Genomic DNA, 14468 nt, shown 5'->3' on the forward strand with positions numbered 1-14468 from the left:
AGTACTTTGCATCAGTATTCACCAAGGAGAAGGACTTGGTGGATGATGAGCCTCGGGAAGGGAGTGCAGATAGTCTCAGTCATCTCATTATCAAAAAGGAGGTGGTGTTGGGTGTCTTGCAAAGCATTAAGGTAGATAGGTCCCCAGGGCCTGATGGGATCTACCCTAGAATACTGAGGGAGGCAAGGGAAGAAATTGCTGAGGCCTTGACAGAAATCTTTGCATCCTCATTGGCTACAGGTGAGGCCCCAGAGGACTGGAGAATAGCTAATGTTGTTCCTTTGTTTAAGAAGGGTAGCAAGGATCATCCAGGAAATTATAGGCCGGTGAGCCTTACGTCAGTGGTAGGGAAACTATTAGAGAGGAATCTTCGGGACAGGATTTACTGCCATTTGGAAACAAACGAACTTATTAGCGAGAGACAGCATGGTTTTGTGAAGGGGAGGTTGTGTCTTACTAATTTGATTGAGTTTTTTGAGGAAGTGACGAAGATGATTGATGAGGAAAGGGCGGTGGATGTTGTCTATATGGACTTCAGTAAAGCCTTTGACAAGGTCCCACATGGCAGACTGGTGCAAAAGGTGAAGTCACACGGGATCAGAGGTGAGCTGGCAAGATGGATACAGAACTGGCTCGGTCATAGAAGACAGAGGGTAACAGTGGATGGGTGTTTTTCTGAATGGAGCGATGTGACTAGTGGTGTTCCGCAGGGATCAGTGCTGGGACCTTTGCTGTTTGTAGTATATATAAATGATTTGGAGGAAAATGTAGCTGGTCTGATTAGTAAGTTTGCTGATGACACAAAGGTTGGTGGAATTGCGGATAATGATGAGGATTGTCAGAGGATACAGTAGGATATAGATCAGTTGGAGACTTGGGCGGAGAAATGGCAGATGGAGTTTAATCCGGACAAATGTGAGGTAATGCATTTTGGAAGGTCTAATGCAGGTGGGAGGTATACAGTAAATGGCAGAACCCTTAGGAGTATTGACAGGCAGAGAGATCTGGGCGTACAGGTCCACAGGTCACAAAGTGGCAACGCAGGTGGATACGGTAGTCAAGAAGGCATACGGCATGCTTGCCTTCATCGGTCGGGGCATAGAATATAAAAATTGGCAAGTCATGTTGCAGCTGTACAGAACCTTAGTTAGGCCACACTTAGAATATTGCGTGCAATTCTGGTCGCCACACTACCAGAAGGACGTGGAGGCTTTGGAAAGGGTACAGAGGAGGTTTACCAGGATGTTGCCTGGTCTGGAGGGCATTCGCTATGAGGAGAGGTTGGAAAAACACGGACTGTTTTCACTGGAACGACGGAGGTGGAGGGGCGACATGATAGAGGTTTACTAAGTTATGAGCGGCATGGACAGAGTGGATAGTCAAAAGCTTTTTCCCAGGGTGGAAGAGTCAGTTACTATGGAACATAGGTTTAAGGTGCGAGGGGCAAAGTTTAGAGGGGATGTGCGAGGCAAGTTCTTTACACAGAGGGTGGTGAGTGCCTGGAACTTGCTGCCAGTGGAGGTGGTGGAAGCAGATACGATAGCGACGTTTAAGAGACATCTTGACAAATACATGAATAGGAAGGGAATAGAGGGATATGGGCCCCGGAAGTGCAGAAGGTTTTAGTTTCGGCAGGCATCAAGATCGGCGCAGGCTTGGAGGGCCGAATGGCCTGTTCCTGTGCTGTACTGTTCTTTGTAAATGGAGAACTGCGTTCAGTTCTGGTTACCTCACTTTAGGAAGGATGTGAGGGTCCTTGAGAAGGTACAGAGGAGATTTACCAGAATGGTTCCAGGGGTTAGGGAATTTAGTTACAAGCTAAGGTTGGAAAATCTGGGGTTTTTCACCTTAGAACAAAGGAGATTGAGGGGAGATTTAATAGAGGTGTACAAGCTTATGACAGGCTTAGATAAGGTCCCAGTAATTAACGGAAAGGACTCGGGGACACAGACTGAAGGTTTTGGGCAAGAGATGCGGGGAATATGAGGAACAAGTTCTTTACGCAGCGGATGGTGATGACCTGGAATTCACTGCCCACAAAGGTGGTGGAAGCAGAGACAATGACTTCAAAAGGAAATTGGATGGCCACTTGAAGGAAATAAATTGCAGGGCTATGGATATTAATGACCTCATAGTGAAGATGCCCTGGGCAGCAGTGATCATAATATGATTGAACTTTACATTCAGTTTGAGGGAAAGAAGAATGGGTCTAAGACTAGCATTTTAAACTTAAATAAGGGCAATTATGTGGGCATGAAAGCAGAATTAGCTAAAGTGAACTGACAAATTATGTTAAGGAATAGGTCAAGAGAGATGCAGTGGCAGATATTTAAGGGGGATAGTTCAGAATGCACAGAATAGATACATTCTGACAAAAAAGAAAAATTCCAAGGGGAGGACCCACCATCCATGGTTAACTAAAAAGTTAAAGATATCAAAGTTAAAGAAAAAGCATATAATTGTGCAAAGATGGGTGGCAGGTCAGAAGATTGGACAGTATATAAAGAGGAGCAAAGAATGACTAAAAGATTAAAAAGGAGGGAATATTATAGTACGAAAGAAAGCTAGCTAGAAATATAAAAACAGATCATAAGAGTTTCTATAGATATTTAACAAAGAGTTAACAATGCAGCATTGGTCCTATAGAAAGTAAATCTGAGGAATTAATGGAAAATAAGCAGATGGCAGAAGAATTGAACAGCAATTTTGCATCTGTCTTTACTATAGAGGATACAAGTAACATTCCAGAAATAGCTGTAACTTAGGAAATGGAAGGCAGGGAGGAATTCAAGAAAATTACAATCACCAGGGAAGTGGTACTGAGCAAATTGTTGGAGCTGCGGGCTGACAAATCCCCACGGCCTGATGGGCTTCATCCTCGGATCTTAAAAGAAGTGGCTAGTGAGATAGTTGATGCATTGGTTTTAATTTTCCAAAATTCACTAGGTTCAGGGAAGGGTAGAGTTAGAAGTGATTTGATTGAAACATATAAGATTCTGAGGGGTCTTGACAGGGTGGATGTGGAAAGGATGTTTCCTCTTGTGAGTGAATCCAGAATTTGGGGTCAGTTTAAAAATAAGGGGTCACCCATTTAAGACAGAGATAAGGAGAAATGTTTTCTCTCAGGGGGTTGAGCATTTTTGGAACTCTTCCTCAAAAGGCAGTGGAAGCAGAGTCTTTGAATATTTTTAAGGCAGAGTTGATAGATTCTTGCTAAGCAAGGGGGTGAAAGGTTAATCAGGGGGAGGCGGGAAGGTTACAATCAGATCAGCCATGATCTTATTGAATGGCAGAGCAGGCTCGAGGGCCGAGTCACCTACTCCTGCTCCTAATTTGTATGTTCTTGCACATCTCTGCAATCTTCCTGTAGATTTGCTCCTCTATCTCTCTCTCACTATTTGGAGCCCTATAGAATAGAATAGAGTAACGTGATCATATCCTTTTTGCTTCTCAACTCTAAACAAACTTACGGCAAAAATACTGCGAGTTCAAAGGAGGGCTTAATCTCACTGTTTCAAGCCAGTTATATAGGCTGCAAACGTTTGAACTCCAAGTACCTGTTCCAATACCTATCTTTTATAACTTGTTATCTCTTCTATGTATTAATTCACACATTTCTGTATTACCTAAACTCTGTAGATGATGAATTTTAATGAGCTTCCTTCCTTGTCCCTTAACTTCAGTTTGGGCAAGTTCTTTTTCCATGGACTGGTACAACTCCCTGTTTCATTCATCACTATTCTACCAATTAAAACTTCAAAATATAAAACGGAACCGTTCCAAGTGCAATAAATATACTTTTAAAGAAATTACTAACAACTATTGTTTTGTAAGAAAAAACATAAAACATTTGAACTTATACCCCATTCTACCTGAAAAGAGCTTTTAAAATGTAATCCTTCTCACTGCTCAAAAAAAAAACTCTGAACAATAATACAGCAAAGCAGCTGTCTTGGAGTACTACATGCAATCTGCTGGTCATATTATTAAAAAGTAAAAGGTGCAAAAAGGATTTGCAAAAGTAATACCAGAAATGCAGGGGTATACCTATCAGGAAAGGAGGAACAGGCTGGGTTGTTTGATAAGAGCAGGCCAAGGGGTGACCTTGTAGAGGTCTTGAAAATTATGAAAGGGTTGATACAGCAGACATAGATAGAACGTTTCTAATTGTGAGTAAGAGCAAAACTCCTCTTTTGGGCCTCATTATCTCGAGAGACAATGGATACGCGCCTGGAGGTGGTCAGTGGTTTGTGAAGCAGCGCCTGGAGTGGCTATAAAGGCCAATTCTGGAGTGACAGGCTCTTCCACAGGTGCTGCAGAGAAATTTGTTTGTTGGGGCTGTTGCACAGTTGGCTCTCCCCTTGCGCCTCTGTCTTTTTTCCTGCCAACTACTAAGTCTCTTCGACTCGCCACAATTTAGCCCTGTCTTTATGGCTGCCCGCCAGCTCTGGCGAATGCTGGCAACTGACTCCCACGACATGTGATCAATGTCACACGATTTCATGTCGCGTTTGCAGACGTCTTTATAACGGAGACATGGACGGCCGGTGGGTCTGATACCAGTGGCGAGCTCGCTGTACAATGTGTCTTTGGGGATCCTGCCATCTTCCATGCGGCTCACATGGCCAAACCATCTCAAGCGCCGCTGACTCAGTAGTGTGTATAAGCTGGGGGTGTTGGCCGCTTCAAGGACTTCTGTGTTGGAGATATAGTCCTGCCACCTGATGCCAAGTATTCTCCGAAGGCAGCGAAGATGGAATGAATTGAGATGTCGCTCTTGGCTGGCATACGTTGTCCAGGCCTCGCTGCCGTAGAGCAAGGTACTGAGGACACAGGCCTGATACACTCGGACTTTTGTGTTCCGTGTCAGTGCGCCATTTTCCCACACTCTCTTGGCCAGTCTGGACATAGCAGTGGAAGCCTTACCCATGCGCTTGTTGATTTCTGCATCTAGAGACAGGTTACTGGTGATAGTTGAGCCTAGGTAGGTGAACTCTTGAACCACTTCCAGAGCGTGGTCGCCAATATTGATGGATGGAGCATTTCTGACATCCTGCCCCATGATGTTCGTTTTCTTGAGGCTGATGGTTAGGCCAAATTCATTGCAGGCAGACGCAAACCTGTCGATGAGACTCTGCAGGCATTCTTCAGTGTGAGATGTTAAAGCAGCATCGTCAGCAAAGAGGAGTTCTCTGATGAGGACTTTCCGTACTTTGGACTTCGCTCTTAGACGGGCAAGGTTGAACAACCTGCCCCCTGATCTTGTGTGGAGGAAAATTCCTTCTTCAGAGGATTTGAACGCATGTGAAAGCAGCAGGGAGAAGAAAATCCCAAAAAGTGTGGGTGCGAGAACACAGCCCTGTTTCACACCACTCAGGATAGGAAAGGGCTCTGATGAGGAGCCACCATGTTGAATTGTGCCTTTCATATTGTCATGGAATGAGGTGATGATACTTAGTAGCTTTGGTGGACATCCGATCTTTTCTAGTAGTCTGAAGAGACCACGTCTGCTGACGAGGTCAAAGGCTTTGGTGAGATCAATGAAAGCAATGTAGAGGGGCATCTGTTGTTCACGGCATTTCTCCTGTATCTGACGAAGGGAGAACAGCATGTCAATAGTCGATCTCTCTGCACGAAAGCCACACTGTGCCTCAGGGTAGACGCGCTCGGCCAGCTTCTGGAGCCTGTTCAGAGCGACTCGAGCAAAGACTTTCCCCACTATGCTGAGCAGGGAGATTCCACGGTAGTTGTTGCAGTCACCGCGGTCACCTTTGTTTTTATAGAGGGTGATGATGTTGGCATCGCGCATGTCCTGGGGTACTGCTCCCTCGTCCCAGCACAGGCATAGCAGTTCATGTAGTGCTGAGAGTATAGCAGGCTTGGCACTCTTGATTATTTCAGGGGTAATGCTGTCCTTCCCAGGGGCTTTTCCGCTGGCTAGGGAATCAATGGCATCACTGAGTTCCGATTTGGTTGGCTGTATGTCCAGCAAAACTAGAGGCCATCAATATTAGTCACCACGAAATACAATAGGGAATTTAGAAGAAACTCATAGAATGATGAGAATGTGGAACTTGGTACTACAGGGAATGGTTGAAGTGAATAGATAAGGGGAGGCTAGATAAGCATATGAAGGTGAAAGGAACAAAGGGGCATGCTGATAAGAGATAGATGAGGAAAGGCGGGAGGAGGCTCGAATGGAACATTAACACAGGCATGGAGTGGTTGAACCAAAGGCCTGTTTTGTGCTTATATATCACTATTACATACACTGAACGATGCACTTTAATTGCAATAAATAATACACTCCGAAAAAATGAGTGTCGACTTCATTCACTCTAATGAGCTGAATTATTACTAGCAAGATGAATAAACAGGAAATTCTAAGCCAAAACAGTGGAATTTTCCACCTTTACCACTATAAAATGGTTGGTCCTTCCAGAGCTCTCCGGCACCCAAGATAATCTGTGTTCACCTTTTGCCTCTGTAACTGCTAGACTTACCCAGCTTAAAAGCTCTGCACATCATCAGCAGTGAGCACTGGTGCCCAATTAGGAAATTAACTTGCCAGTTCTCTGGAGTGGAAAGAATGCCAGAATCCAGTGAAGGGCTGAAAATCATGGCACATTACATGGTTGAGCCTCAAGGCTGTCCCAAAAAAAAAACTCTTATAACCTCCATTTCCAGCAACCATGAGCATAATGCAAAATTAACTACAAGAAACACCAATTGCGAAATTGAGGAGAAAGAAATTGCAAGCTTACTCACTTGTTCACTCCCCAGAACGATATCTGCAAATACATACTTTCCTTCTGCACATGAGGTAGCTAAGAAAGTGAAAAAATTGACATGATTCATCTTAATTCTACTTCAGTCACCATTATAAATGCTAGTTTATGTAAAGCAACTGATGAGTGTAAGCATCCAAACTTACGATCTCACCTTCTGAATTCTGACATCTCGTTGCTCTAAAGCAGAGTTTTGCCCTCTCCCGACTACTGAGCTTTGCATCTGAAATGTAGCAATTTGAGGAAATTATAGAAGCACTAAAATATCTAACTAAATTTAGTAAAGCAGCAATGTTGCATTATGTTACACATCTGTTCAGTTGAAATAAACATAGTCACGTAATTCAATGAAAAGTACAGACTTTTTTAAACAAAGAGTATGATATTGTATACATACGAGGAGCTGCTACAGGATCTAATATATACCCAATGAGTAGGATCATAAGATCATAAGAACTAGGAGGAGTAGGCTGTCCGGCCCCTCGAACCTGCTCCGCCATTCAATAAGATCATGGCTGATCTTTTCGAGGACTCAGATCCACTTACCCGCGCTCTCACCGTATCCCTTAATTCCTTTATTGTTCAAAAAGATATCTACCTTAGCTTTAAAAACGTTTACTGAAGAAGCGTCAACTACTTCACTGGGCAAGGAATTCCATAGATTAACAACCCTCTGGGTGAAGAAGTTCCTTCTTAATTCAGTCCTAAATCTGCTCCCTCTAATCTTGAGGCTATGCCCTCTTGTCCTAGCTTCACCTGCCAGTGGAAACATCCTCTCTACTTGTATCTTATTTATTCCCTTCATAATTTTATATGTTTCTATAAGATCTCCCCTCATTCTTCTGAATTCCAATGAATATAATCCCAATCTACTCAGTCTCTCCTCATAAGCCAACCCCTCAACTCCGGAATCAACCGAGTGAACCTCCTCTGCACCCTCTCCAGTGCCAGTATATCCTTTCTCAAGTAAGGAGACCAAAACTGCACACAGTACTCCAGCTGCGGCCTCACCAGTACCTTATACAGCTGCAACATAACCTCTCTGCTTTTAAACTCAATCCCTTTAGCAATGAAGGACAAAATTCCATTTGCCTTCCTAATTACTTGCTGTACCTGCAGACCAACCTTCTGCAATTCATGCACAAGGACACCCAGGTCCCTCTGCATAGCAGCATGCTGCAACTTTTTACCATTCAAGTAATAATCCTTTTTACTGTTACTCCTACCGAAATGAATGACTTCACATTTATTAACATTGTATTCCATCTGCCAGACCTTTGCCCACTCACTCAATGTATCTATGTTCCTCTGCAAAGTTTCACAGTCATCTGCACACTTTGCTCTGCTACTCATCTTCGTGTCATCTGCAAACTTTGACACCCTACATGTGGTCCTCTACTCCAAATCATCTACATAAATTGTAAATAATTGCGGTCCCAACACCGATCCCTGAGGCACACCACTAGTGACTGATTGCCAACCAGAATAGCACTCATTTATCCCCACTCTCTGCTTCCTGTTAGTCAACCAATCCTCTATCCATGCTAATACTTTACCCCGGACGCCATGCATCCTTATCTTATGCAGCAGCCTCTTGTGCAGCACCTTGTCGAAGGCCTTTTGGAAATCTAGGTACATCACATCCACTGGGTCCCCATTGTCCACCTGGCTCGTAATGTCATCATAGAATTCCAAAAGATTTGTCAAGCATGACCTGCCCTTCATGAACCCATGCTGCGTCTGCCCAACGGGACAATTTCTATCGAGATGCCCTGCTATTTCTTCCTTGATAATATACTCAAGCATCTTCCCCACTACAGAGGTTAAGCTAACCGGTCTATAATTCCCCATCTTTTGTCTACCTCCCTTTTTAAACAGTGGCGTCACATCTGCTGTTTTCCAATCTGCTGGGACTACCCCAGAGTCCAGTGAATTTTGGAAAATTACCGCCCGTGCACCTGCTATTTCTTCGCCATCTCTTTTAGTACCCTGGGATGCATTCCATCAGGGCCAGGAGACTTATCAATCCTTAGCTCCATTAGCTTGCCCAACACTACCTCTTCCGTAATAACGATCGTTTCCAGGTCCTCACCTACGTTCGTCTCTTTGTCAATTACTGGCATGTTATTAATGTCCTCCACTGTGAAGACCGATACAAAATACCTGTTCAATGCCTCGGCCATTTCATCATATCCCATAACTAAATTCCCCTTCTCATCCTCTAAAGGACCAACGTTTACTTTAGCCACTCTTTTTCGTTTTATATATTTATAGAAACTTTTATTATCTGTCTTTATATTCTGTGCTAGTTTTTTCTCATGTTCTATCTTACTTTTCTTTATAGCTCTTTTTGTGGCTTTCTGTTGACCTTTAAAGTTTTCTCAATCTTCTAGTTTCATGCTGTTTTTGGCCACTTTGTATGCCTTCTCTTTCAGTTTGATAGCCTCCCTTATTTCCTTAGACACCCATGGCAGATTACCCCTTTTCTTCCAGTCCTTCCTTTTCACCAGAATATACTTTTGCTGAACACTTTGAAAAATTGCTTTGAAAGTCCTCCACTGCTTGTCAACTGTCCCACCGTAAAATCTTTGCTTCCAGTCCACTTTAGCCAAGTCCTCCCTCATTCTATTGTAGTCCCCCTTGTTCAAGCACAGGACCCTGGTATTGGATTTTATCTTCACACTCTCCATCTGTATTCTAAATTCAACCATACTGTGATCACTCCTTCCAAGAGGATCCCTAACCATGAGGTCATTAATTATTCCTGTCTCATTACACAGGAATAGATCTAGGATAGCTTGCTCCCTCGTCGGTTCCATTACATACTGTTCAAGAAAACTATCACGGATACACTCAACGAATTCCTCCTCAAGGCTCCCCTGACTGAGCTGGTTTGACCAATCTACATGTAGATTAAAATCCCCCATAATAATTGCCGTCCCATTTTTACAGGCATTAGTTATTTCTTTGTTTATTGCCCGCCCCAATGTGATATTATTTGGTGGCCTATAGACTACGCCTATCAATGACTTTTTCTTCTTAGAGTTTCTAATTTCCACCCAAATGGATTCAACCTCATTCTCCATGGAACCTATATCATCTCTCAGCACCGCCCTGATGTCGTCCTTGAGTATCAGAGATGCACCACCTCCCTTACCTTCCTGTCTGTCCTTCCAAATAGTCTGGTACCCCTGGATATTTAACTCCCAGTCGTGACCAACCTGTAACCATGTCTCCGTAATGGCTACCAAATCATATTCATTCGTGATGATTTGTGCCGTTAACTCATCAACCTTGTTATGAATGCTACGAGCATTCAGGTAAAGTGCCTTTATGCTAGCTTTCTTACCCTCATGATTCCCAACATCTCTAATAATAACTCCTGAGTTATCCTTCCTTTCTGCTTCTTTCATCGTCTGCCTTGAACTTAAACCCTCCTGCACACGTTAGCCTGCTGCTTACTTTTTTATTCATCATACTCCCTGTCGTTTTCCCTTTCCCTTCCCCCCCGAGTCACTAGTTTAAAGTCCTAGAGACCACCCTATTTATCCGTTTCGCTAGAACACTGGTTCCAGATCGGTTCAGGTGGAGACCGTCCCATCGGTACAGATCCCCCCGGTTCCAAAACTGATGCCAATGCCCCATGAAATAGAACCCCTCTTTCCCACACCACTCCCTTAGCCACATGATTACTTCCCTAATATTCTTATCCCTAAGCCAATTTGCACGTGGCTCAGGCAGTAATCCGGAGATTATGATCCTCGAGGACCTGTTCCTTAATTTCGTTCCTAGTGCTTTATAATCCCCAAACAGGTCCTCCATCCTAGCCTTGCCTATGTTGTTAGTCCCAACGTGGACCACAACAACTGGATCCTCCCCCTCCCGCTCCAATATCCTTTCAAACCGGTCAGAGATGTCCTGCACCCTGGCACCGGGCAGGCAACACACCATGCGGGACTCCCGATCCGGCTTGCAAAGGATACTATCTATCCCCCTAATTATAGAATCGCCTATAACTACCACTTGTCTTTTTGCTCCCCCCTCTTGAATGGCCTCCTGCACCATGGTGCCATGGTCAGTTGGCTCATCCTCCCCGCAGCCCTTTTCCTCATCCACACAGGGAGCAAGTATCTCGTACCTGTTGAATAAGGTCAAAGGCTGAGGCTCCTCCACTCCTGAACTCAGGATCCCCTTACCTGCCTCACTTGCAATCACACCCTGTTGTCCCTGATCACTAACTGAATTTGACCTAATACTTTGCCGAGATGGCATGTATTTCATGTGATAAACATCAGAAAACCTTTCTACAAACTGTAGCATCATCCAACTAGAAGTATTAACACTCGGAAGACCCCCAATGTGAAAAATAATGTAGAGGCAATGATTTCCTCAAAAACAGAGTGTTAAAATCTAACTGCTAAATTCATCAAAAGCTTGATTAAATTCAGGTCGAGGTAAAGGGTTACAGTGTGATCACGGCTTCCATTTTTCTCATTGAAGGTCTCGATAAGAAGCTAATAATTAGTTTACATTCTGAGACTTTGAGGAGATGGTGTCATAGTGGTAATGTCACTGGGCTAGTAATCCAGAAGCCCAGCCTAATGCCCTGGGGACATGAGGTCAAATCCCACCATGGCAACTGAATTCCATGAATTAATTTTTAAAAATCTGAAATTAAAAGCTAGTCTCAGTAAATCATGCCACGAAAGTTATAATTGATTGTTGCAAAAACTGGTTCACTAATGTTATTTAGGGAAGGATATCTGCTGTCCTTACCTGGTCTGGCCGACATATGACTGCAGACCCACAGCAATGTGGTTGACTCTTAACTGCCCTTTGAAATGACCCAGCAACCCACTCAGTTCGAGGGCAACTAGGGATGGGGAACAAATGCTGGCCTTGCCAATGACACCCACATCCCATGAAGGAATAAAAAAAATGCTGTTAAAAATATTCTAGGACTGGGGACGTGCATTTGTCTTTGCAAAAGCTACAGCTTCGTAATTGACTGCACTGGAGGCTTAGGGTTGAAGTCCTCCACCAGCAAGTTTAGTTTTTATGGCCACTTCTTTTGGGTCTGACGCTCTGGGTTCTGTAGGTCGCACTCTTTCCGGAGTCAAAAGATTGTGGATTTGAGTCACATTCCAGGACTTGAGCTCAAAAATAAAGGCTGACACTCCCATGCAGTACTGAGGAAGTGCTGCGCTGTTGGAGGTACCGCCTTTCCGATGAGACGTTAAACCAAGGCTCCATCTTCTCGGACGTGTATGTAAAAGATCCCATGGCCATTATTTCGAAGAAAAGTTGAAGATTTATCCCTGGTGAACCTCAACACCACTAAAACAGAATATCTGGTCATTATCACATTGCTGTGTGTAAATTGGCTGCCACGTATCCTATAAATGAGGGGGAACTAGTAAATAAGGCCAGTAAGACTAAGAGGAGGAGCAGGCAGGGAGATGTTGCAGAGCACAGCTGGACTTGTGGTCTGAAGTGCATTTGTTTCAATGCAAGAAGCATTACAGGAAAGGCAGATGAACTTAGAGCTTGGATTAGTACTTGGAAATATGATGTTGTTGCTATTACAGAGACTTGGTTGAGGGAAGGGCAGGATTGGCAGCTAAATGTTCCAGGCTTTAGAAGCTTCAGGCGGGATAGAGGGGGATGTAAAAGGGGTGGGGGAGTTGCATTACTGGTTAAGGAGAATATCACAGCTGTACTGTGGGAGGACACCTCAGAGGGGTCATGCAGCGAGGCAATATGGGTGGAGCTCAGGAATAGGAAGGGTGCAGTCACGATGTTGGGGGTTTACTACAGGCCTCCAAACAGCCATCAGGAGGTCGAGGAGCAGATATGTAGACAGATTTTGGAAAGATGTAAAGGTAACAGGGTTGTAGTGGTGGGTGATTTTAACTTCCCCAATATTGACTGGGACTCACTTAGTGCTAGGGATGGGACAGAATTTGTGAGGAGCATCCAGAAGGGCTTCTTGAAACAGTATGTAGATAGTCCAACTAGGGATGGGGCCATTCTGGACCTGGTATTGGGGAATGAGCCCGGCCAGGTGGTCAAAGTTTCAGTGGGGGAGCATTTCGGGAGCAGTGACCCTAATTCCATAAGTTTTAAGGTACTTGTGGATAAGGATAAGAGTAGTCCTCGGGTGAAGGTGCTAAATTGGGGGAAGGCTAATTCTAACAATATTAGGCAGGAACTGAAGAATTTAGATTGGGGGCGGCTGTTTGAGGGTAAATCAACATCTGACATGTGGGAGTCTTTCAAACGTCAGCTGAATAGAATCCATTGGGGAAGAAAAGACAAGTTTGGCAAGTTTCGGGAAGCTTGGATAACACAGGATATTGTGAGCCTAGTCAAAGAGAAAAAGGAAGCATTTGTAAGGGCTGGAAGGCTAGGAATAGATGAAGCACTTGAGGAATATAAAGACAGTTGGAAGGAACTTAAGCAAGGAGTTAGGAGGGCTAAAAGGAGTCATGAAAAGTCATTGGCAAACAGGATTAAGGAAAATCCCAAGGCTTTTTATACATATATAAAGAGCAAGAGGGTAACCAGGGAAAGGGTTGGCCCACTCAAGGACAGAGATGGGAATCTACGTGTGGAGCCAGAGGAAATGGGCGAGGTGTTAAATGAGTACTTTGCATCAGTATTCACCAAGGAGAAGGACTTGGTGGATGATGAGCCTCGGGAAGGGAGTGCAGATAGTCTCAGTCATCTCATTATCAAAAAGGTGGTGGTGTTGGGTGTCTTGCAAAGCATTAAGGTAGATAGGTCCCCAGGGCCTGATGGGATCTACCCTAGAATACTGAGGGAGGCAAGGGAAGAAATTGCTGAGGCCTTGACAGAAATCTTTGCATCCTCATTGGCTACAGGTGAGGTCCCAGAGGACTGGAGAATAGCTAATGTTGTTCCTTTGTTCAAGAAGGGTAGCAAGGATCATCCAGGAAATTATAGGCCGGTGAGCCTTACGTCAGTGGTAGGGAAACTATTAGAGAGGAATCTTCGGGACAGGATTTACTCCAATTTGGAAACAAACGAACTTATTAGCGAGAGACAGCATGGTTTTGTGAAGGGGAGGTCGTGTCTTACTAATTTGATTGAGTTTTTTGAGGAAGTGACGAAGATGATTGATGAGGAAAGGGCGGTGGATGTTGTCTATATGGACTTCAGGAAAGCCTTTGACAAGGTCCCACATGGCAGACTGGTGCAAAAGGTGAAGTCACACGGGATCAGAGGTGAGCTGGCAAGATGGATACAAGAACTGGCTCGGTCATAGAAGACAGAGGGTAACAGTGGATGGGTGTTTTTCTGAATGGAGGGATGTGACTAGTGGTGTTCCGCAGGGATCAGTGCTGGGACCTTTGCTGTTTGTAGTATATATAAATGATTTGGAGGAAAATGTAGCTGGTCTGATTAGTAAGTTTGCTGATGACACAAAGGTTGGTGGAATTGCGGATAATGATGAGGATTGTCAGAGGATACAGTAGGATATAGATCGGTTGGAGACTTGGGCGGAGAAATGGCAGATGGAGTTTAATCCGGACAAATGTGAGGTAATGCATTTTGGAAGGTCTAATGCAGGTTGGAGGTATACAGTAAATGGCAGAACCCTTAGGAGTATTGACAGGCAGAGAGATCTGGGCGGACAGTCCACAGGTCACTGAAAGT

General features: G+C 44.2%; 1 protein-coding gene across 1 annotated transcript in view; it reads right to left on the bottom strand.

The window, feature by feature from the left end:
• The window catches only part of trappc8 (trafficking protein particle complex subunit 8), a 231467-nt gene that overhangs the window by 21171 nt on the left and 195828 nt on the right, over window positions 1-14468 (bottom strand). The window contains exons 24-25 of the mRNA XM_068032627.1: window positions 6943-7011; window positions 6769-6827 (exon numbers count right to left, since the gene is read on the bottom strand). Coding sequence (XP_067888728.1) covers window positions 6769-6827; window positions 6943-7011 — 128 coding nt within the window. The remainder of the gene's footprint in view (window positions 1-6768; window positions 6828-6942; window positions 7012-14468) is intronic.

This window comes from Heterodontus francisci, chromosome 5, assembly GCF_036365525.1.
Source record: "Heterodontus francisci isolate sHetFra1 chromosome 5, sHetFra1.hap1, whole genome shotgun sequence".
Taxonomy (NCBI): Eukaryota; Metazoa; Chordata; class Chondrichthyes; order Heterodontiformes; family Heterodontidae; genus Heterodontus; species Heterodontus francisci.